Genomic DNA, 25,013 nt, shown 5'->3' with positions numbered 1-25,013 from the left:
TAGGTATAACCTTTAAAAATTTTAATGAAATAGGCCGGGCGTGGTGGCACATGCCTATTATAATCCCAGCCCTTTGAGGCTGAGGCAGGTGGATCACCTGAGTTCAGGAGTTTGAGACCAGCTGGCCAACATGGTGAAACTTCATCTCTACTAAAAATACAAAAATTAGCCGGGCGCAGTGGTGCATGCCTATAATCCCAGCTACTCAGGAGGCGAAGACAGGAGAATCCCTGAACCTGGGAGGTGGAGGTTGCAGTGAGCTGAGATCGTACCACTGCGCTCTGGCCTGGGTGACAGGTGACTTGAGACTCTGTCTCCAAAAAAAAAAAAAAAAAAAAAATTTTAAAGTAATACCAGATAGCTAAGATTTTTATGTGAAAAAGGCACGGTTTGGAATGTAGCCCTGTATGTATAATATGATCACATTTTGGTAAATGTTTTTAAACTGAGAAGCTTTATATATGTTTTCTTACATACATAGTATTTTTCTATAAAGATATCTAAGAATAGTGACTATCTTTTAAGAATGGACAAAGATTAACAAAAGGGAGATTTTACTTTTATTAGTCATACTTTTTTTTTTTTTTTTTTTTTTTTTTTTGAGACAGAGTCTTGCTCCATTCCCCAGGCCGGAGTGCGGTGGCGCAATCTGGGTTCACTCCAACCTCCACCTCCTGGGCTCAAGCAATTCACGTGCCTCAGCTTCCTGAGTAGCTGCGACTACAGGCAGATGCCACCACAGCTAGCTAATTTTTGTATTTTTTGTTGAGACAGGGTTTCGCCAGTTGGCCAGGCTGGTCTGAAACTCCTGAGGTCAGGTGATCCACCCGCCTTGGCCTCCCAAAGTGCTGTGATTACAGGCGTGAGCCACCGTACCCAGCCCTAGTCATCCTTTTAACCATTTGCATATATTTTATCTTTATTTTTTAAAGTTTTGGGGTTTTTTTGTTTTTTTGTTGTTTTGAGACACAGTCTCGCTCTGTCGCCCAGGCTGGAGTGCAGTGGCACAATCTTGGCTCACTGTAACTTCTGCCTCCCAGGTTGAAGCGATTCTCCTGCCTCAGCCTCCTGAGTAGCTGGGACTCCAGGTGCGTGCCACCATGCCCGGCTAATTTTTTGTATTCTTAGTAGAGATGGGGTTTCACTGTGTTAGCCAGAATGGTCTCAATCTCCTGACCTCGTGATCCACCCACCTCGGGCTCCCAAAGTGCTGGGATTATAGGTGTAGGCCACCGCACCAGGCCCTAAAAAGTACTTTTTAAAAAAATCTAGGATTAATCTCTTAACATATCTATTACTTATTACAGTACCTAATTGTTCTACACATACATATATATTCTCTCACATACACATCTAAATATGGCTTAAAATGATAAAAATATTGGGCAAAAAGGCTGGGTGCGGTGGCTCATGCCTGTAATCCCAGCACTTTGGGAGGCCGAGGTGGGCGGATCACGAGGTCAGGAGATCAAGACCATCCTGGCTAACACGGTGAAACCCCATCTCTACTCAAAATACAAAAAATTAGCCAGGCATGGTGGCGGGCGCCTGTAGTCCCAGCTACTCGGGAGGCTGAGGCAGGAGAATGGCGTGAACCTGGGAGGCGGAGCATGCAGTGAGCTCAGATTGCACCACTGCACTCCAGCCTGGGAGACAGCGAGACTCCGTCTCAAAAAAAAAAAAAAAAATTTGGGAAAAAATTGGATGTCCATCAACACAGGACGGTTCAAATGTAGTATGACACATCTGTGCAATGAAATACCACACAGTCATTAAAAAGAATGAAGCAACACCACATGCACTAGTGTAGAACAATCTGAAGTCTAATATATATGAAGTACATATGGCAAAAGGGTGTTGTATAACATGCTACCATTTTTATAAAAGAGAGAACAAATAATATATATAGAGAGAGAGTATCTTTAAGCAGATGTATGAGAAACTGGTAACAATAATTGTCTATGGGGAGTGAAATTGAGTGACTGGAGGTAGAAGGAAATCTTATTTTTCATTGTATACACTTTTACTCCTTTTTCATTTTGTTTATGCGTGTTGGCCAAAGAAATAATTCAAATAAAATACATATATATGTGAATATGAGATCAACTATATATACCATAAATTAAAAATTATATGCATATTAGGGTTCTTGGTAGAAGCTGCTCAAAGAGAAATTCATCTAGTTCAGCCATTTTCCCCGATTAGAAACTGACGCCCAATCTATGCCAGTCATTATGTATCAATCAACTGACTGGCAGATAAAAAAAACAAAATTCAAGTGCTATAGGAGGGAATGAGCAAATAGGTACTCTCATCCAATGTCACTACAAGTATAAATTAGTACAACACTCTGAAGGGTTATTTAGTGAGCTGTACCAAAATTTCAATGCATGCCTTTGATCCAGTTATCTCCTTCCTAGGAATTTACCTAAAGCAGTGGTTCTCAATTGGAGACATCACTCTAACAGGTATTTTGGTAGTCACACTGACTAAGTTGCACTTATTGGCAATTAGTACGTGGTAGCCAGGGGTGCCAGAAGTTTTACAATGTGCAGCACTGTCCCACATAATGAAAAATTATTGGCCAGGCGCGGTGGCTCATGCCTATAATCCCAGCACTTTGGGAGGCCGAGGTGGGCGGATCACGAGGTCAGGAGATCGAGACCATCATGGCTAACAAGGTAAAACCCCATCTCTACTAAAAATACAAAAAAAAAAAAAAAATTAGCTGTGCCTGGTGGCAAGCGCCCGCAGTCCCAGCTGCTTGGGAGGCTGAGGCAGGAGAATGGCATGAACCCAGGAGGTGGAGGTTGCAGGGAGCCAAGATCGTGCCACTGCACTCCAGCATGGGCGACACAGCAAGACTCCGTCTCAGACAAAAAAAAAAAAAAAAAAAAATTATCCCAGTAAATATGCCAAATCTAACATGATGTATATAACATTGTTCATAATAGTTAAATGGTAAAAAACCTACCTAACTCATCAATAGGGGGCTGTACATAAAAATTATGGCATATTCTTATAACAGAATGCCTTTAAATAAGACAAATGTATATCTATATTCATAAACACGAACAATTCTCCATGATACACTATGGATGTAAAAACAAACTCCAAAACAGCATGGGTAGTATGTATATGTATGAGAGATACAGGTGCTAGAAAGATGTTCATAAAAATGTAATTGGTAAGATTTCAAATTTGTTGTGCCTTCTCCTTTATAATTTGTATTGTTTGAATGTTCTAAAAGCAGTAATTACCTTTGTAAAGAAATTTTCAAAATTAAGAGAAAAAGATTATAGCAGTTTAGAGTTTCAATGTCTTTGTAAAGGTCACAGAATTACCATTGCCATTTCACTCCTAGAACTAGCTACAAAAATTATATTTTCACCTGAAGAGCCCTGAACACAGTAAAGTGTGCAGAAAAGGTAAACTCCTGATCATTTGTGACAGATAACAACAGTAAACAGTCATAGCTCACAAATCACCCATATTACCTTTTAAATTTAATTTTTAAGTTGTTTTGTAAAGATAGGGTCTCACTATGCTGCCCAGGTTGGTCTTGAACTTCTGGGCTCAAGCAATCCTCCCACTTCAGCCTCCCAAAATGCTGGGATTACAGGCAGGTGCCACCAAGCCAGGCCTACATTACTTTTTTAACAAGGTCTGACGAAGGGCAATCAATGAAGCACTATCTAAAAAACTTTCTCCAAATGTTAAATACATAGAAAAGGTTAATTTTTGTTCTGGAAAGCACAAAAGAAAACTATCTGCCTAACTATAAGGTATCATTTCCATGTACAGTAAAATTCTCAAATATATTTTTCAGATACTTGGAAGATGGGGGAAAAATCCCTGTCTAGAGAGGCTGTGGGGAAATGCTAACTATGTGCGAAGTCTTTAGTAATTACAGCAGAAATACTCAATTGCCTTATAGGAAGTTCCAGGAATGACAGGAGTGAGACATTAGAGGTTTTTTCTAGTAAGAACATAAAAATTGTAACGAATTATATAAACACTGTGGGACCACAGGTTCTAAACAGTACTTTAGAGATAAACCTCTTACTTTCTTAAGACTCAAAGGGTCTTCTGGCTAAAGACGGGGAACTGACCATCTGTTGTATGCAATTTCATACCCTTCCCCAGACCCCCACTGAAATGACAGTAGAATAATTTATTTTTTTAAGGTATAAATCTGTAAGGAAAAAAAATACAAGAAAACACAACAAGGTAAAAAAAAAAAAAAAAAAAAAAAAACTGGAGAGGTGGGAAGCAGAAAGACTAATGGGAAGTCAATATATAATGCTTAAAATTTAAAAATCAAGAAGTAACAGTAAAAACAGGAATTTAAAAAAAGAAAAAAAATCTGGCCAGGTGCAGTGGCTCATGCTTGTAATCCCAACACTTTGGGAGGTCAAGGCAAGAGGAAAAAAGCCTAATAAAAGGCAACATGGTAGGATAGAAGAAGAGAAATATATTAATCTGAGCAGCTGAATTTCTGAATTGATCAATCCTAAAACCTAACTCTAGACTTCTTGAAAAGAAGGAAAAATTCAAAATTCTTACAGTTAAATGAGCCACACTACTTGAAAAATATCAAAGTACAGTCTATATATTCCAAATATTTAGAGTAAATAACTTTTCCTGTTTTATCTAGCCGAACCTCCCTTCAACAGGGATGAAGGAACGTACTTTAGTTTTTGTCCTGTCTGTGCCCTTGGAAAGGCTCTGAGTTAAAATTTTCAGCTTCTGAATTAAACTTTAATTATAAATACTTAACATTAACCTCATTAAGATATTAAAAATCTTAAGATTTCTCTGAAATAAAGATAGGTAAATAAAGATTCTTCTATTAAAAAGTCTTTCTGGGCTGGGCACAGTGACTCATGCCTATAATCCTAGCACTTTGGGAGGCTAAGGCAGTGGATCACCTGAGGTCAGGAGTTTGAGACCAGGCTGGCCAATATGGTGAAACCTGTCTCTACTAAAAAAACACAAAAAAATTAGCCAGGAGGTGTACGCCTGTAATCCCAACTACTGGAGGGACTGAGGTAGGTGAATCACTTGAACCCAGGAGGCAGAGATTGCAAGGGAGTTGAGATCACACCACTGCACTCCAGCCTGGGCGACAGAGCAAGACTCCGTCTCCAAAAAAAAAAAAAAATTAAAAATTAAAAAGTTCTGCACTTTGGGAGGCTGAGGCGGGCGGATCACGAGGTCAGGAGATCGAGACCACGGTGAAACCCCGTGTCTACTAAAAATACAGATAAAAAAAATTAGCCGGGCATGGTGGTGGGCGCCTGTAGTCCCAGCTACTCGGAGAGGCTGAGGCAGGAGAATGGCGTGAACCCGGGAGGCGGAGCTTGCAGTGAGCTGACATTGCGCCACTGCACTCCAGCCTGGGCGATAGAGCGAGACTCCGTCTCAAAAAAAAAAAAAAAAAAAATTAAAAAGTTCTTTCTGGATTCGCTGATTTTGATCTTTAAAATATATAAAATTATATATATATATTTCAATTCATTATGTTAACTTAAATATTTGATATATAATATTTATATACATAACTTAAATATTTGATATATAAAGTAACATAATAACATACTAGGGGTCTGCATACTAGAGCCCTCAGGATAAATGTAGCCCAGAACCCTGTTTTTAATGACCTAGGAGCTAAGAATGGTTTTTACATTTTTTAAAAGGTTATTAAAAGAAAAAAATGTTCATCCATTGAAGTACAAAGAAAAAGAACTAGAAAGGAAAGAGGAAGAGAGGGAAGAGCAGGTAAAAGGAGAGAAGACAATGTAAAGGAGATCATATGTAGTCCACAAAAAACTTAAAGTATTTACTATCTAGTCCTTTACAGAAAAAGTCTGCTGATCTCTGATACATACTATTAATATATTTATATAGTAATGTATGTTTTTATGCTGTTATATATATATAACCTGCACTGTAAATTAAGTATTCTATGTATTTTAAATTTGTATATGCTTTAATGTATATATACCTTTCATATAAGTACCTGGGACCAAAAAGATCAAGATCAACCAATATCCTCAAATTTGGTTTTAAAATACATAATATAAAACACTGATGCTTCATCCCAAAAAAGTAAAAAGTCTGATTTTAAAAGTAGTATGTGTTGGCCGGGCACGGTGGTTCATGCCTGTAATCCCAGCACTTTGGGTGGCCAACGCGGCCGGCGGGCAGATCACTGGAGGCCAGGAGTTTGAGACCAGCCTGGCCAACATGGCAAAACCCCATCTCTAGTAAAAATGCAGAAAAATTAGCTGGGTGTGGTAGTGCGTGCCTGTAGTCTCAGCTACTCAGAAGGCTGAGGAATGAGAATCGCTTGAACCCAGGAGGCAGAGGTTGCAGTGAGCTAAGATCATGCCACTACACTCTAGCCTGGGTGACAGATGGAGGCTGTCACAAAAAAAAAAAAAAAAAAAAGGAGTATCTGTTCCTCAGGAAGTATGGAAAATAGAGAAGTGTTAATACTACTAACACTAAAAATACGAAAATTAGCTGGGTGTGGTGGCTAACACCTGTAATCCCAGCTACTCAGGAGGCTGAGGCAGGAGAATCACTTGAACCCAGGAGGTGGAGGTTGCAATAAACCAAGATTGTGCCATTGCACTCCAGCCTGGGCGACAAGAGCAAAACTCCGTCTCAAAAAAAAATTACGTTTTTAAAGGCAGCAAAACACTGTCAAACATTTACATGGTTATCATTTTTCACTATTAGATGCACTATAATGAGCATACTTATAGCTGCCATTTGCATACGACCATAATCCACTTATGATAAGTTCTTAAACTATTGAAGAGCAAACTCTGAAGGACTCCAGAATTAGATTCCAAATAGCTTCATTAAAATCCATCCATCATTTTTTCGTACAGATATGGCTCACCCATGATCCTTTCATAATCATTAAGAATAGAAGAATACTGAAAATACAGATTTTACCTTGGCCTCTGTGAGATACAGGACCTTGAAGAAGAGTTTCCTTTTATGTTTGCTAACTCTTATTCACAATAATCCCTAAGCATATGTATTTCTGTACTTCTTTCAAAGAAAGCATACTATATTGCCCAGGTAGTTATTACTAGGGAAGTGTGCTCCTAGTACTCAAGACCCTTTCTGATAGCATGCTATCAAAAAAGAAAAAAAAAGAGCCATCCAAATCAAAGAAAGTGTTTTGTTCTTGAAGTTACCTCATCTGCCTTAGCTTTGCTTGCTCTTTTCCGAAGTGTCTAGACATAACCACACTTGCCAACTGAATGCCACACTGCAGACTTGTCAGGTATATGTACATAAAAATTGGTTATTTTTAGATGCTTTAGAATGGTTCTACTTTTCAGAAGGAAGGAGATCCATTTGAGCATGACTTCTGGGTTAAAATTTAAACATCTACATATAGTCTCCAGTGACCACAGGATAGAACATGTAGCTGTCTTCCTAGTAAGATTAACTATTTTTTGTTACTGAAACTTTCTGCAATGAGTCAAATTTATAGAAATTCTGCTTCACATAATCCAATATCACCCCACCAGAACTGGTATTGGTTCTACATGACCAATTTATTTGGCAAAGACATTTTAATTTTATACATTAAACCTTAAAAGACAAAAATCAACATTCGTGCAGCCTTCACAATACCCTGCACTTGTATAGTGCTCCTCCATCTTCTTTACTCCTTAAGAAGTCACTTAGAGCTATTCTCCCACTTTACAAAAAAGGCAAATAAGGGTTACATCAGGGAAAGAACTGGATCAAGAGTGAACCATTCACAACACAGAGGACATTCAAATCTGGATACTTTTCGTAACAGCCTATCTTCCCCAAGAATCAGGGTGAAACAGGGTTAACGGGCATCAAACTAATAAGAACACTTGACGTGAAGCCTTGCCCTTTATGATTTCCCTCACCATCTTTAATACTTTTTTTTTTTTTTTTTTTTTTTTTGAGATGGAGTTGCGCTCTTGTGGCCCAGGCTGGTGTGCAATGGCACTATCTCAGCTCACTGCAACCTCTGCCTCCCGAGTTCAAGCAATTCTCCTGCCTCAGCTTCCTAAGTAGCTGGGATTACAGGCACACACCACCACACCCAGCTAATTTTTGTATTTTTAGTAGAGATGGGGTTTCACCATGTCGGCCAGGCTGGTCTCGAACTCCTGACTGACCTCAGGTCATCCACCCACCTCAGCCTCCCAAAGTGCTGGGATTATAGGCATGAGCCACTGCCCCTGGCCATCTTTAAAACTTAATAGGGCTGAAAATACTTCCTCTCAAAAGAGTTGTTTGAGGAATAGGGAATCTAGTTATCTTGGTTCCACTACTTATTAATTATACGATTGTGGTTGACATTTTAAGTTGTGGTGTTCACATCTGTACACATAGGATTTCACATGTATACAGTTTTGCATGTATATACAGTTTTGCATGTATTTCACATTTATACAGTCATTTAAAATTAAATGAGATCAGGTATGAAAGTGTTCTAGCACAAATAATGCTCAATAAAATATTTACTGAATAAATGAGTGGCTGGGAAGAGTATATACTGCAAATGTCCAAAACAATAAAGACATTTGCCTATAGCAAATCTCTATTTGCATGTTTGCCTAAAGTAAGTGGTTGCCACTATATACAGAATATAACTAAATATACCTGTTATCCTAATAAACTCTTTATTTGAATTTTGCTTCTATCCCAGACTGTTTCACTATTAACTATAAATACCTGGTAAGCCATGTAATAATCCTAAAACAAAAATTAAATATAGCTTTGGAACAACTTGTCACTACAAATGCACTTAAGTGGAATATTATGGAATCAAACACAAGAGCTGCTTCTTGACTTTTAAATATATTAAATAGGCATTTGGTAGTACTCATGTTTTTTACAACAAATTTTTCTAATCTATAAAACATTTGACATTTACACACACTGCAGCAAGGAAAATGATGAGCACAGTGTTTTTAGAGTTAGCATCTGCTATTTTAAAAACTTACTGAGAAATGCTGAAGCAAGTCTTCTTTTTCTTCCTCAATGAATCCTCCAACTGTTAGTGCTTTGGGACGATGGTCCACCACCATGTGATTTAGTGAGCCCCTTCCTCTTCCTCCACGCCCTCGGCCTCTTCCTCGACCTTGAGAGGACATGGTTTTTCCTCGACCCACAGGTAAAATACCTAACCGTGCAGCCTGAATAACAACAAAAAGTAGAATGTAGCATACATTGTTAGACAAAGCCTTAAAAACAAAGGAAAACTTTTTTTTTTTTTTTTTTTTTTGAGCTGGAATTTCACTCTCATTGCCCAGGCTGGAGTGCAATGGCATGATCTCGGCGCACTACAACCTCTGCCTCCTGGGTTCAAGCTATTCTCCTGCCTCAGCCGCCCAAGCAGCTGGGATTACAGACAAGCGCCACCATGCCTGGCTAATTTTGTATTTTTAGTAGAGACGGGGTTTCTCCATGTTGGTCAGGCTTGTCTCAAACTCTTGACCTCAGGTGATCCACCTGCCTCAGCCTCCCAAAGTGCTGAGATTACAGGCGTGAGCCACCGCGCCCAGTCAAAGGAAAATTTTTTGAGATGTTAAATGTGGTAGGGTGCTAACTCCTTTTAAATCTCACCTCAACCTGTAACTGACTGAGTTTTTTCCGTAATTCTGTGGTGTCTTCTCCTGAGGACAGCCTCTTGTGGAGGTCCAGTTCAGTATCTAATAACTCCTTCTGGGCCTTTGGAAAAATTGAAAATAAAAAGGTATTTTTTAGATAACTTAGAAGATCTCCTCCAGAACATGATAGTTACACAATGACACACATGTATTTTGGAACATGAGAATGAGAGGATGCAATAAACATGGGTGTTTTTAAAAAAGTAACTTTACAGATATAGTAGCGCCAACATGTAAAAAGTATATGGGTATCAGTGAAAAAGAATAAGCATTAGATGGCTTAAAAATCACATCCTAGGAACAGACACCTGAGATGAGGGAGCTGAGAATAACTGTCACATAATAAAGTATCACAAATGAAACATACTGGAGCAAAATAAATTATATAGTAAAAATGTATCTATAGTACAAAGTAACAGCTACATAATTACTACCAGACTGGAATCCATAACTGTTGCCATTCTCTTTTTTGTTAGAGACGAATTATTTATCAGCCTTTAAGAGACATGACTACCAGTGATTTTTTTCACCTCTTTAATTTTTAAAATGTGCATATATTCTTTCTATAATTAGAAAAGATTTCAATAAAAAACATTTTTATTATATCTATAAGAAGAAATCTTTTTTTTTTTTTTTTTTTTTGAGACGGAGTCTCGCTCTGTCACCCAGGCTGGAGTGCAGTGGCGCAGTCTCGGCTCACTGCAAGCTCCGCCTCCCGGGTTCACGCCATTCTCCTGCCTCAGCCTCTCCGAGTAGCTGGGACTACAGGCGCCCGCCACCACGCCCGGCTAATTTTTTGTATTTTTAGTAGAGACGGGGTTTCACCGTGGTCTTGATCTCCTGACCTCGTGATCCGCCCGCCTCGGCCTCCCAAAGTGCTGGGATTACAAGCGTGAGCCACCGCGCCCGGCCGAGAAGAAATCTTAAACACTTTATGTTTCTATACTGATAGAGAACCATAATTTCAAATTTAATGTAATACTACATACAACAATTTACATTCTACATATCTGACAAATTTATTACCAGTTCTCAGAGGTCTAGAATTATCTATAATCACACCACAGAACTGTGGTATAATGGAACCACTGTCTAAACCAAGTACAGCAAGGAAACACATGGAAATTAATAAAATTAGACTTAAATAGATCTAGAACTTCTGATTATTCTTTTTAATAACATGCCACATTTTTACTCACATGAATAGGCCAGGCTACTTTTTTAAAAGGACGGTTTTATTACAACACTATTACAGCATTAGAAAAACACTGCTGAAATGGGAAATACCTCTTTCACCACCATCACTTTAATAGTGTCATCTTCAGCAGAGAACCAAAATATTCAGTTAAAAAACACATCTTTGTTCAAACAGGGTATTATCAACCTCTTCCCAAAAAGGGTACAGAGCATCTACAGAAATACTAAAAAAAAAAATTGTGGCAGCTGGGTGCAGTGGTTCACACCTGTAATCCCAGCACTCCGGGAGGCCAAGGTGGGAGGACTGCATTTGAGGCCAGCCTGGGCAATATAGTGAGACCTTGTCTCCTTAAAAAAAAAATAAATAAATAAGTACTATAATTAGGATTCTTTTTTTAAGTACTATAATTGTTTGCCTATATCCCTATTAGTATATTAGCTACCTAAGGGTTCCATTGTACTTTCAAGGTGCCAAGCACATGGCAGATGTTCAATAACCCTATGTTAAATAAAAAATGCAAATAGATACCTCCGTTTTTGTTTTCACTTTAGATGGTGTGGAGACTGCAGAAGATGTTTTTAATTCATCTTTTAATTGTGAGATCTTCTCTCCAAGCTCTTTCAAAGTCTTCATTATATTTGCTCTTTCTTCTGGTTTCATGTTTTTGTTTTTTTCTAACTTGGATATTAACATCTACAAAATAAGAACAAAAAAGGTAAAACCATGCTTAATAAACTTTAATATAAAGAAGTCTTTAAAAATTATGAATAATACTTTTAAAATCAATTCTATACATCAATTCTAGCATGCAAATAATGAGCTCTTGTCTTACCTTTTGGCATTCTATTTGTTTTTCTAATACTTCTTGTCTTTTTTTCCTCATATCTTGTTGTAACTTCATTGCTTCCTGTATAAGTAAAAAAGAAATTAATACAGATAATGTAATTTGCCACCATTCTCAACTCATTTTTTCTGGGTCATCCCTGAGACAGACTCTCCTCCTAATAAAAAAATAGTTGACACCAAAGATGAAACCTTTGAATATATTTTCCCTAACACTTTCAACATAATAGAGTTTACAACTGTACTTAAAAAATATTTAAAATATTGGACCTAATTACCTATGAGATTTATTGACTTAAATGACCTGAATGTCCTTATGAAGAAAAACAAAAGTTGTTTTCACTTGCCAATGTAATAGCTAAATCCTTATTTTTTAAGTTTAAAGTTTAAAAATGTGAGGCTAGGCATGGTGGCTCAACTTGTAATCCTAGCACTTTGGGAGGCTGAGGTGGTAAGACCGCTTGAGTTCAGCCTTGGCAACAGAATGAGACCCTGTCTCTACAAAAAAAATGAACAACATTAGCCGGGGCATGGTGGCACATGCCTACTCAGCTACTCAGAAGGCTAAGGTGGGAGGATCATTTGAGCCTGGGACATCAAGGCTGCACTGGGCCACGATCATACCACTGCACTCAACGTGAGTGACAGAGTGAGACCTAGTCTCAAAGAAAAGACAAGAAAAAAGTGACATGCAGCTATAGGTTAGAAATGATAGAGTAGGCCGGGCACGGTGGCTCACACCTGTAATCCCAGCACTTTGGGAAGCTGAGGCAGGTGGACCACCTGAGGTCAGGAGTTCAAGACTAGCCTGACCAACATGGAGAAAATCCATCTCTACTAAAATACAAAATTAGCCAGGGTGTGGTGGCGCATGCCTGTAATCCCAGCTACTCTGGAGGCTGAGGCAGGAGAATCGCTTGAACTCAGGAGGCGGAGGTTGCGGTGAGCCAAGACCACACCATTGCACTCCAGCCTGGGCAACAAGAGCAAAACTCCGTCTCAAAAAAAAAGAAAAAAGAAATAAGAGAGTAAAATCTATGGATTTCACCAGGAAAATTTTGCCTCCCACCCTCCTGTTAAATCTCTAATTATACTGAGATAGTATATATAAATATCTATTTAATTTGGAAAACCCTATGTGAACTTAATAGGATGAGAGTGAGACTCACAACTGAATCACATAGATAATAATTACAAAAGTCTTATATTTTATATGAATCATTATCTACCTAGGAATTAAAAAAAGAAAATAAACACTAGAATTGGAGGGAATAATAGTGTATTAAAAAAAAAATTCTGAATGACAATTGTGAAACATTTTTTCTGTATGTCCATCTTTTTTTTCCAAGTTTACATTAGAGAAGAAGCTAAATAAGCATTATGATGTTATGCCCTACCAACATGAACTGATTTAAAAGTGATAATGTAACCACTTAAAAATTCAACGCATCTTTTCTTCTGTAAGGCAAGAAAAATCAAGACCGTTACCTGTTTTTTTTTAAGCACTTCTTGAACATCATGAGATTTAGACCCTGAACAGAGCTTTGAAGGTGTCTTTAAGTTTGAGGAGCTGTAAATCATTTTTGGATGGCCTGGAGTTGAAAATATCTAAAAAATAAAGAAAAAAAAAAGCACACACAAATATAATTGTATCTTAGAAATGCTTAGAATACTTTTTTAGAAAGGATGCATATATTTCTACTCTTCTTAGGAGTTAAATTTTCTTTTTACATTTAAAAACTTCATTATAAAATCTAGTTCTTTATGCATAAATTTGTCACCCAAAAGATAAAAACAGCCTTAGTGCCCTTCTGTTAAATACAATTTCACAAAATACCAGTATCAGACAAAGGTGCTCTTGTGACCGTAACAGATCAAGACAAAAGCAAGACCAATCCCTAATCATGACTGAACAGAGACAAAAACACGAATGCTATCCAAATCATAAAATGACTAAACATCTGTTTATCCTGGGAATGACTGCTGCTTCTTTACCACTTACTGCTGTAGCCTCATTCCAGGTCAGATTTAGTAAGATACCCTATCATAGAATTTATGCCTGTTTCCTTAAATCCTTCTAAATCATCTAACTTAGCCAAAATCCTAAAATAAGTCCTTTTGGCATCCAGTTTCATTGTGTATACCTCTCACTGAATAATAAGTTGAATTTGTTTGGCTACAGGTGGTATCTGGCTGCAGGGTATTTCACAAGTTGTTTTTCGTAAGTGAAGTGCCAAATAAAAACCCTTGTTTCCAATAACTGAAAAATCCTTCTAAGAATTAAGCTACGTTCTTTTTTTAAAGTTTTCCTTTCTTCCTTTATTCAAAGACAAGGTCTCACTCTGCTACCCAGGCTAGAGTGCAGAGGTGCAATCACGGCTTGCTGCAGCCTCAATCTCTTGGGCTCAATCCCACCTCAGCTTCCTGAGTAGCTGGGGCTATAAGTGCCAGCCTGCAAGCCTGGCTGGTTTCTTTTCTTCTTTGTAGAGATAGGGTCTCTCTATGTTGCCTAGGCTGGTCTCAAACTCCTAGGCTCAAGTGATCCTCCCACCTCAGCCTCCCAAAGTGCTAGGATTAGAGGTGTGAGCCACTGCACCCGTCTTTTTAAACTTCTTAATTAACTTTGAATAATAAAAGAGATATAGAAAATAATATGAAGAAATCCATGGAAAATTCAATCACATAAATAATATATCCAAATGTGAGACTTCTCTCAATCGCCACGACACTTGATTATCAAAATTAAACTAGTTTACACAGGAAAGTCCTGCATGTGCCATAATATTCACCTCTCCAGTTCCAGCTTATAATTTTCTAAACAATTTCCCACCATTTGAAATGGGATCTATTAAAGTCCATGTAAGTGCAACTTGTTACATTTCTTTATAGTCTCCTTTACTTCATAGTTTCCCTCTCTGTCTCTTGCTTTTTGTTGCAAATTGTTTGTTGAAGAAACCAGGTCACTCATCCAGGAGTACTCCCCCATAGGATTCTGTGGTACCCTTGAAGATGTCCCTCCATCCCCCAAATTTCTTTTAAATTAGTGGGTAGATCTAGAGGCCTGATCATATTTGTTTTTCTCTTTGACAGGACTCTAGTAATCTTTGACACCCTCCTTACTTTCTAGTTTGATACCATATTCTAGGCTTATCTGCAGTACTGCCAGTCTCAGGTCTGGAGACAGCTACTTCTTCAAGGATCCCTGGGTCCCTTTGAGTGCTAGGGATGCTCAATGACTGGCTGGTCATTGTTTCTAGACCTTTTCAGTGAATAGAATTGGGAAATGTTTGGGGAATATTTTGTTGCCTTTTTTTTTCCCATTAAGATAAAATACAACCTGAGTTAATACTGATAGTTTCTATTCAAATGCAGGACTACAGGGTATTTACTTAATCTTATCTATCTTCTATCTCTCTTTTCAACCACACTGAAAATCTCAGTTGTCAAGGACATCAGCGTAACTCCTCATTTGATTTACCCTACAATGCTCACAGATGGGTTTCAGAATATCAACATTGCCAACAATATGATTAGAAAGAGCTTTCTTTAAATTGTTTTTTGTCCTCAGGGTATATCACATTAGGAATATATCATCAAATCACCGTTTTAAAGCACTCATTGCAGATATGCTAGTTCATGTGTTTCACTTTTCTTTTCACTTTTTAGGGATTACTTCTATTTCATTTAATTTTACTTTATAATTACATTCAGAATTTATTTACATGGTTCCAAGTCAAATCTACAAAACAAGACATAATCAAAAGTCATCTAGCTTCTTCTATACTTGCCATAACCACAGGATTTAAATAATATGAATTATCTTTTCCGTTTTTTTTCCTGTTATAAGCAAATACTTCTGTGTTCAGTGCCTCTACTTTTTCACACCAGCAGTAGTCAACTATATATTTTTTCTTCCATTTTGCTTTTTTACTTAATATATTCTGATAATCACTCCATGGTACATATAAAAATATTCTTCATTCTTTATCTAGTTGTATGTTTACTGTGTATACTACATTTGCAGTAACCAGTCCCCTACAGATGGGTATTTGGGTTGTTTCCAGTCTTTTGTTATTATAAAGAGTATATCATTACTAGCCTTGCACATATGTCTTTCCATATTTTGGCTGGTATACCTTTGACATAGATTCTTAGAAGGAAGATAACTAGTTTAGTAATGCATATACATAATTTTTGCAGATACTGTACTGCCAAATTTCCTTTCATGAGGGTTGTATCATTTAGTGTTTCAATCAGCATCTAAATCTCAGATCCATTTGGAATTTATACTGGTTTATGATATAATTTAAAAAAAAAAAAGGATCAGATCTTATTTCATCTTTTCCCTACTGCCTATCCAGTTATCCCAATACTATTTATCAACATGTCTATAACTTCCCCACTGATTTGGGACACTTTGTTACTATATAATAAACTCCTATTTGCAACTGAGTCTATTTCTAGATTTTCTATTCTGTTCCACTAGTCTGTCTATTCATGAGTCAGTACCAGGTTGTTTCAGTTACAGAAGCTATATAGTATTTTGGGGATAGCAGTTTTCTTTGCTTTCCTTTTTTTTTTTTTTTAAGCTCTCTCGGTAATAATCACCATGCTCAAGAGTTATAGTATAGACATATTACTAAAAATAAATTACTTAAAACATATTTCAAAGTTTGTTTTTTTACTATGACAGAATACCTTTCACTAAATTCTTTTTTTTTTTTTTTTTGAGACAGAGTCTCGCTCTGTCGCCCAGGCTGGAGTGCAGTGGCGCAATCTCGGCTCACTGCAAGCTCCGCCTCCTGGGTTCACGCCATTCGCCTGCCTCAGCCTCTCCGAGTAGCTGGGACTACAGGCGCCCGCCACCACGCCCGGCTAATTTTTTTTTTGTATTTTTAGTAGAGACGGGGTTTCACCGTGGTCTCGATCTCCTGACCTCGTGATCCGCCCGTCTCGGCCTCCCAAAGTGCTGGGATTACAAGCGTGAGCCACCGCACCCGGTGGCTTCATTAAATTCTTAAAGATGAAATTAAAGAAATTAATGAAGACACTTATCTATTAATAAATATCTAAAATTCAGCCAGGCGCAGTGGCTCACGCCTGTAGTCCCAGCACTTTGGGGTGGATCAACTAAGGTCGGGAGTTCCAGACCAGCCTGACCAACATGGAGAAACCCCATCTCTACTAAAAATACAAAATCAGCTGGGCATGGTGGCGCACGCCTGTAATCTCAGCTACTCAGGAGGCTGAGGCAGGAGAATCACTTGAACCCAGGAGATGGAGGTTGCGGTGAGCCAAGATTGTGCCATTGCACTCCAGCCTGGGCAACAAGAGCAAAACTCTGTCTCAAAAAAAATTAAATAAATAAATAAATATCTAAAATTCTCAAATTCCTACTTAACTTTGTTTTTGGTGTTTTTTGTTTGTTTGTTTGTTTTTTGTTTTGTTTTTGGTTTTTTTTTTTTTTTTGAGACAGAGTCTTGCTCTGTCGCCCAGGCTGGAGTGCAATGGTGCGACCTTGGCTCACTGCAACCTCCACCTTCTGGGTTCAAGTGATTCTCGTGCCTCAGCCTCCCGGATAGCTGGGATTACAGGTGTCTGCCACCATGCCCAGCTAATTTTTTTTGTATTTTTAGTAGAGATGGGGTTTCGCCATTTTGGCCAGGCTGGTCTCGAACTCCTGACCTCAGGTGATCCACTCACCTAGGCTACCCAAAGTGCTGGGATTATAGGTGTGAGCCACCACGCCCAGCCTCCTACTTAACTTTGAATAGGAAAAAAATTTCACTAGCAAATTTCTGACTGAAACATGGAAACTAGAGAGGTATACCTGCCACACTTAGGTGAACTGTCACAACTGTCTTGACTGTCTGAATGATAACTGATTTATTCTAATTCACTGAATGATTCTAAATATATTTGAAGCTCCCAAAAATGCATACCTGGCAATCTTCTCCAGCACCACCAGACTGATTCAACAAATGTGATGCATCAGTCTGGTTACCACCTGCATGTCCAAGACGATGTTTAACAGGAACTTTGTTGAGAACATATGCACCTGATGTCTGTGGTTTGTTAATCATCTGCATATACAAAATAAACACTTATGTGGCAGAAGTTTAAAAACATGCCTAGGAATGGTATAAATTTAAGATGATTATTCCAGGGAAGAAGACAAGAAAATGGGAACGGGAAGGTGCTTCAATTATCTGTAAGGTTTTATTTTTTAAGGGCACTGATGAATATACAAATGATAGATTATTCATACTTTTTGGGATGTCTAAAACATATCACAACAAAATGCATGCGCCTACACACAAAAAAACTGTTAATTATTTTTTAATGTTTCCTCTAGTATGCAATGTTCTGAAAGAATTAGAGGGTCTTGGCTGGGCACAGTGTCTCACACGTATAATCCCAGCACTTTGGGAGGCCAAGGTGGGTGGATCACCCACGGTCAGGAGTTCAAGACCAGCCTGGCCAACTGGTGAAACCCCGTCTCTACTAAAAATACAAAAATTGGGCAGGCATGGTGGCATGCACCTGTAGTCACAGCTACTCAGGAGGCTGAGGCAGGAGAATAGCTTGAACCCAGGAGGCAGAGGTTGCAGTGAACCAAGACTGCACCACTGCACTCTAGCCTGAATGATGACAAAGTGAGACTGTCTCAAAAAAAAAAAAAAAAAAAAGAAAGAAAAAAGGAAAAAGAAGAAGAAAAGAATTAGGGGGTCTTAACTGACAGTGGCTTAATATGAATAACTGTGAAATGATCACCTCAAAAACATAACGCAATCTTGGGCTGTACTAACAGAACATGTCTAATGATCACCATGAAGTATCTGATAGTATGAACTCTTTTCTACACTATTCATCCAACATCTAGGGGAAGCATTCACCTTTGGGCCCTTACATGAAGTGGGATACAAACATAACCGATAGAGAATTTAGATGCAAATGAGCAGGACGATAAATGGAGTTGACACCATGTACTGTAAGGAATACTTTTTAAAAATCTGACTGCATTTAATCTAAGCATGAGATTATCTAGGTCAATCTCTGAATGGCTCTGATGTGTGGTAGTTTGTTGTTTTGTTTTTTCCTTCCTTCATCTACTCAATCAAATATGTTTTGAGCAGTATGTACCAGACATTGTTTTAGGCACTAGTGTCACAACAGGCAAAATTCCAATTCTCTTGGAGCTTCTATTCCCATTTTTAGAAGGAACATATAACTTTTTTAAATGGGAAAAAGGAGGGCAAATGGGTAGACACAAAAAAGACTGATTCTAATACAAAATAAAGAAATAGCTCTACAGTCAAAGTTGCTCTGTGGTAGATGGTTATTATACTTTAGTGTGCATAACAATAACTTAAGAGTACTTGTTAAACATGTATATTTATAGGCCCCATACTTAGAGACTGACTCTACAGAGGTTTGAGAAGGTGAAGTCCAGGAATTTGCATCCAGGTAAGTGATTCTGATGTAAAATAGCAGGTCTCAAACTTTAAGGTATGTAAGAATCACCTGGAGAGCTTGTTAAAACACAAATCCTTAGGCCCCACCCATAGGGATTCCGATTCAGTAGGATGGAGTATGGCTCAAGAATCTGCAATTTTTCCCCCAAGAATCTGCATTTCTAATAAGATTCCAGGAGATCAGATGCTACTAGTCTGCAGTTCAAATTAAGAGTAGCTCTTATGTAGAAGACAGAAGGACCAGGAATTAAAAAATACTGATCTAGAGGCTGTAACTAAAAGGCCTTTAATTCCCAGTGAACCAGATTACCTTCTGGATACCTCCGTGCACTGTTGAAGGAGCAGACTGGGCCACTAGCACCTGCTGCTGATGAAGATGCTGTGGCAGGTGATGGTGCTGCTGTGAGAGGTGACTAAGTGTTTGCTGTTGTTGCAGGAGCAGCTGTGCTGAGGACTGCAGTGTTGGTTGCTCATTATTTTCCCTATGCCACAAGACTCGAATGAATCGGTTGTTTAGAACTGCTTCTGTGCTAGAAATGGCTTTCCTGGCCTCCTCATTGGTAAGATACTGGATTAGGGCTGCTTCTGGATCACCCTTAAAAGCAACCTTGAAGAAAATAAAACAATATAAATTCCCAAAACCAGAAAATAGTTAAATAAATTATGACCCACTGCTATGTAATGAATGTTTTCCCCAAAATACACATGTTAAAGCCCTAAACTCCAACATTACTGTTTTAGAGATAGAGCTTTTAGGATGTAATTAAGGTTAAATGAGGTCACAAAGGTGCGTCCTAATGAATAGTATCGGTGGCCTTAAAAGAAGAGAAAGAGATCTGCCCCAATCCCCTCTTTCTCTTTCTCTGTCTGCCATGTGAGAATGCAAGAAGCCAACCATCTATCTGCAAGCCAGGAAGACAGCACTCCCTAGGAAATGAATCATCTAGCACCTTGATCTTGGACTTCCCAGTCTCCAAAACTCTGAGGCTACCCATTCTCTTTCAGGAAGAGATTGCAGAAAAGAACCAAATGAATTCACAAGAACAAACGTGGTTTAACAAGTCCATCATAAAAGTGGGCATACAGATATATGGTGGCATTTACAGCACTTAGCAGAGATGATCAGAATAACCACTGACTCATTTAAACAAGGTGAGCTGATAGAAATATTCCCAAGACCCATAAAATGCCTGGATTCTGTCACTGACATAGCCACATTTACCTGGATATTAACAATAGTTCCAAATTTGCTGAAGTGTTCATTGAGCTTGGTAATGTTGTTCAATTCCTGAGGGATTTTCTTGACTTCTAATTTGGTGTTTGTATACTGATTCTTTCGTAAGAACCCTGGTTTATTTTGATTGTTATTTCCTTGCCTAAAAGGAAGATTAATACATCTTGGTTAATTCTCCTACTTCATGCCTAGCCAAGAGATATAACCACAAAGAATTTAGGTTTATAATTTTTTTAAGTGCCTTTTGTGGCTGGGCATAGTGGCCCACACCTATAATCCCAGAAAACTTCTTCAAAATCCTATAAAACATTATATTCAAAATTCCAACCACAGAAAATATATAAGCATCAAGAAACAGGTTACAGGCTGGGCAAAGTGGCTCATGCCTGTAACGCCAGCACTCTGAGAGGCCAAAGCAGGAGGACTGCTTGAGCCCAGGGGTTCCAGACCAGTCTGGGGAACATAGTCAGACCACATCTCTATATAATAAATTAATTGATTGATTAATTTGTTTAAAGTGCCTTTTGTGAGCCCTTAACATTCTTCAGAAATTACTAAGCAATTTTCACATTATTCTTTTGTTTTTTGTAGACAGAGTCTCACTCCATCGCCCAGGCTGGAGTGCCGTGGCACGATCTCAGCCCACTGCAACCTCCACCTCCCGAGTTCAAGTGAGTCTCCTGCCTCAGCTTCCTGAGTATCTGGGATTACAGGCGCATGCCACCACGCACAACTAATTTTTGTATTCTTAGTACAGACAGGGTTTCACCATGTTGGCCAGGCTGGTCTCGAACTCCCGACATCAGTGATTTACCCGCCTCGGCCTCCCAAAGTGCTGGGATTACAGGTGTGAGCCACTACGCCCGGCCGACATTATTCTTATTACATGAGAATAGAAAAGGTGAACAGCAATAGATTACAAAAAGAAAAGGCCCAACTAACACTTAAAATCATATGCTAAATAGATCTACCATAAAGAGCTGCCACAATTATCAAAGACTCTAACATCATTAAAAGAAGGCTAGAACATCATCTTTTTTTTTTTTTTTTTTTTTGAGACACAGTTTTGTTCTTTTTACCCAGACTGGAGTGCAATGGTGCAATCTCAGCTTACTGCAACCTCCGCCTCCTGGGTTCAAGCAATTCTCCTGCCTTGGCCTCCCAAAGTGCTGGGATTACAGGTATGAGCCACTGTGCCCAGCTAGATCATCTTTAATGGCATATTTTCAACTTCTGCAAAGGTACTAAGCTTTTTTTTTCACCGTTGATTTCATTTTTTTTCTTCTTTTCTATACATTGCCAGTGTCTCAGTAATTTTTAATATTGGGTTAGGCGTAGAAATAGGTAGGTACAAATTAGAAATACCTATTATGGGCTGGGTGTGGTGGCTCACACCTGTAATCCCAGCACCTTGGGAGGCCAAGATGGGTGGATCACCTGAGGTCAGGAGTTTGAGACCAGCCTGACTAACAAGGTAAAACCCCATCTCCACTAAAAATACAAAAAAATTAGGTGGGCATGGTGGCTGGCACTTGTAATCCCAACTACTCAGGAGGCTGGGACAAGAGAATCACCTCAACCCCGGGGGCAGAGGTTGAGGTGAGCTGAGATTATGCCATTGCACTCCAGCCTGGGTGACTACGTCTTTTAAAAAAAAAAAACCATTATAAATATTGTTAACTTTTTAATTTTTACAACATTCTAAAGATGTCTCCTGGAACCCTAACTTCAAGGTACCTAGTTTGAAAATATTAATTAATGACAAATCTTATTTTTATGAATTTACCAATGCAAACGACAATAACAATTAGATGCTACTAATTAGCAAATTATCTTACTTTCCCAGCCAAGGTTTCTTTGTGAGTGGCCCTTCCAAACCACTCATAGCTCTTTTTCGACTATCTGGTTCAAGAACTACTCTGGTTATGTTGCTATTAATCGAAACAGGAACTGGTGGTTCAGTCTGGATCACGATGTTAGCAGCTGTTGGAAACAAAAATTGAAATTATTGAGTTTTTCAGGAGTCTCAATGATTAATGTATTTAGTCTAAAAGCTAAAAAGCACTATCAATAGCTCAACTACTATCATTTCTCTTTCAGAAATGCCTAACAGAAGAAAAAGTTACAAATGCCTTTTTCTATAAAAAATAGAAATCCATGTTTCAAAACTCAAAGTTAACCTCGATGTAATAATTGACTCAGGCATGGATGATCAATAGATGAAAAAAATATTGGTGAAAGGTTGTTGGAAAACAAGATATTTATGGTGCCAAAGTACCACTCCAAAAATTACATTTACAATGGAGAGCTCTGGGCCAGGCGCAGTGGCTCACGCCTGTAATTCCAGCACTTTGGGAGGCAGAGGCGGGCGGATCACCTGAGGTCGGGAGTTCAAGACCAACCTGACCAACATGGGGAAACCCCATCTCTACTAGAAATACAAAAAAATTAGCCAGACATGGTGGTGCACGCCTGTAATCCCAGCTACTCGGGAGGCTGAGGTAGGACAATCGCTTGAACCCAGGAGACGGAGGTTGCAGTGAGCCGAGATTGTGCCATTGCACTCTAGCCTGGGTAACAAGAGTGAAACTCGGTCTCATAAAGAAAAAAAAAAAAAAAAAAAAAAAAAACAAGAGCAATGGAGAGCTCTAACAATGATCACCTTATACAAGCAATCAAACTTAGTCCATTAATGGACATTATTTGCCTCCTGGTGTGATTCAACAAGAAGTTCGCCAAATCATAAGGATTACATGTTATTATGGAATTATGGTTTTATGTGTGGCAATAATACTGTGCTGATATAGGACTGTCTTATTCTTAGATATAAGGTAATGGACTTAAAGTTTCACAATGTCTACCACTTACTTTCAAGAGATTCAACAAAAAAAATGTGAGCGGAGAGAAGAAAGAGAAGAGAGAGTACACAAGAGAGCATTCATGCCCAAAGGTAATAAAATATTACTGGTAAATCTAAATGAAGGCATTCAGATGTTCACTGTGTTTCTTTTGATTTTCCATAAGTTTAAAGTTGGGAAGAAAATCCAAAGCCAATACTATAAATTGGCAGAAATACTCTAAGAATCTGTCCTTAAAATAAATAACCTGTGGGTAGGAAGATGTGTACTGAACAAAACAGAAATTAACAACACAAAACTATGCCTATTAAATCTTGGGTATTTCTCTTAACTTTAGCAACTCCACCAAGCAAAGAATAACCCAGAGCTGAATGCTGGGGTAGGTATATGGTTAGGAGTTGGTACATTTGATTTCATCTTTGTCAGGGAAACTATGATGTAAAGATTCATTCACTTAACGTTTAGCTATTTTACAGCTCAGCAACTATAGCAGGCCTTGGGTATACATTGGTGAATAAAATAGACATGATCCTTGCTCTTGCAGGACTTGTGTTTTCAGAAGGCTAATGAAGAAGATAGCAACTGTGATGATAGAAAGCATTCTAGAATTTGAGATGCCATTATGTTCTCCTTAAATAGTTTTTATCATTACCAGCTAACATCGCCTAATGCTTTTTTTTTTTAATTTAATGAAGTGTGTCATATTAAAGGAAGGAGATATAACTAAAGGTTAAGTGACTTGCCAAAGACAACAAAGAAATCCTGTTGTATACACAACATGACTTCTCCTCTGAATTCTAGTTCTGCCACTTAACAGCTGTGTGACCTTGGGCAAGTTCTTTAAACCTCTCTAAGCCTCAGTGTTTTTACTTGTAAAAGGAGAATAAAAATAGAAATATGACAGACAATAATATGTATGAGGCTGGGTGCAGTGGCTCATGCCTGTAATCCCAGCACTTTGGGAGGCCGAGGTGGGATGTGGATCACATGAGGTCAGGAGTTCAAGACAAGCCTGACCAATATGGTGAAGCCTCATCTCTACTAAAAATACAAAAATTAGCAGGGTTGTGGTGGCGCACACCTGTAATCCCAGCTAGTCAGGAGGCTGAGGTAGGAGAATCACTTGAACCCAGGAGGCAGAGGTTGCAGTGAGCTGAGATCGCGTCACTGCACTCCAGCATAAGTGACAGAAGGAGACCCTGTCTCAAAAAATATATATAAAATATATAATATATAATATATATAATATATATATTATATATAATATATATTATATACATATATATATATGAGAAGGCATTTGGTGTAGTCTTCATACAAAACCTGTTATTCTTATAGTGGTAATAGTGTTATTAATGACAGGAAAAAAGAATTAATAAAGCTAGGATAGAAAGGAAGAACAGGAAAATGCTAGGCTGGGCATGGTGGCTCACACCTGTAATACCAGCACTTTGAGAGGCCAAGGTGGGCGGATTAACCTCAGGTCAGGAGTTCAAGACCAGCCTGGCCAACATGGTGAAACCCTGTCTCTACTAAAAATACAAAAATTAGCCAGGCATGGTAGCACATGCTTATAATCTCAGCTACTCAGGAGGCAGAGGCAGAAGAATCCCTTGAACCTGGGAGGCAGAGGTTGCAGTGAGTCAGGATCACGCCACTGCACTCCAACCTGGGCAACAGAGCCAGACTCCATTTCAAAAAAAAAAGAAGAAGAAGAAAAGG

The 25,013-nt window shown here is 38.5% G+C and overlaps 1 protein-coding gene across 2 annotated transcripts in view; it reads right to left on the bottom strand.

Annotated features, from left to right (window-relative positions):
* The window catches only part of RBM27 (RNA binding motif protein 27), an 88,873-nt gene that overhangs the window by 10,167 nt on the left and 53,693 nt on the right, over positions 1 to 25,013 (bottom strand). For both annotated transcript variants that reach the window (XM_032158245.2, XM_032158246.2), the window contains 9 exons: positions 22,272 to 22,416; positions 20,422 to 20,575; positions 19,510 to 19,806; positions 17,667 to 17,807; positions 13,213 to 13,332; positions 11,714 to 11,788; positions 11,410 to 11,574; positions 9,640 to 9,744; positions 9,018 to 9,209 (listed from right to left, as the gene is read on the bottom strand). In XM_032158245.2, coding sequence (XP_032014136.1) covers positions 9,018 to 9,209; positions 9,640 to 9,744; positions 11,410 to 11,574; positions 11,714 to 11,788; positions 13,213 to 13,332; positions 17,667 to 17,807; positions 19,510 to 19,806; positions 20,422 to 20,575; positions 22,272 to 22,416 — 1,394 coding nt within the window. The remainder of the gene's footprint in view (positions 1 to 9,017; positions 9,210 to 9,639; positions 9,745 to 11,409; positions 11,575 to 11,713; positions 11,789 to 13,212; positions 13,333 to 17,666; positions 17,808 to 19,509; positions 19,807 to 20,421; positions 20,576 to 22,271; positions 22,417 to 25,013) is intronic.

This window comes from Hylobates moloch, unplaced genomic scaffold (assembly GCF_009828535.3).
Source record: "Hylobates moloch isolate HMO894 unplaced genomic scaffold, HMol_V3 SCAFFOLD_6, whole genome shotgun sequence".
NCBI classification, from domain to species: domain Eukaryota; kingdom Metazoa; phylum Chordata; class Mammalia; order Primates; family Hylobatidae; genus Hylobates; species Hylobates moloch.
Note: the sequence above shows the minus strand (reverse complement) of the source record. Positions and strands in the feature narration are given on the sequence as shown.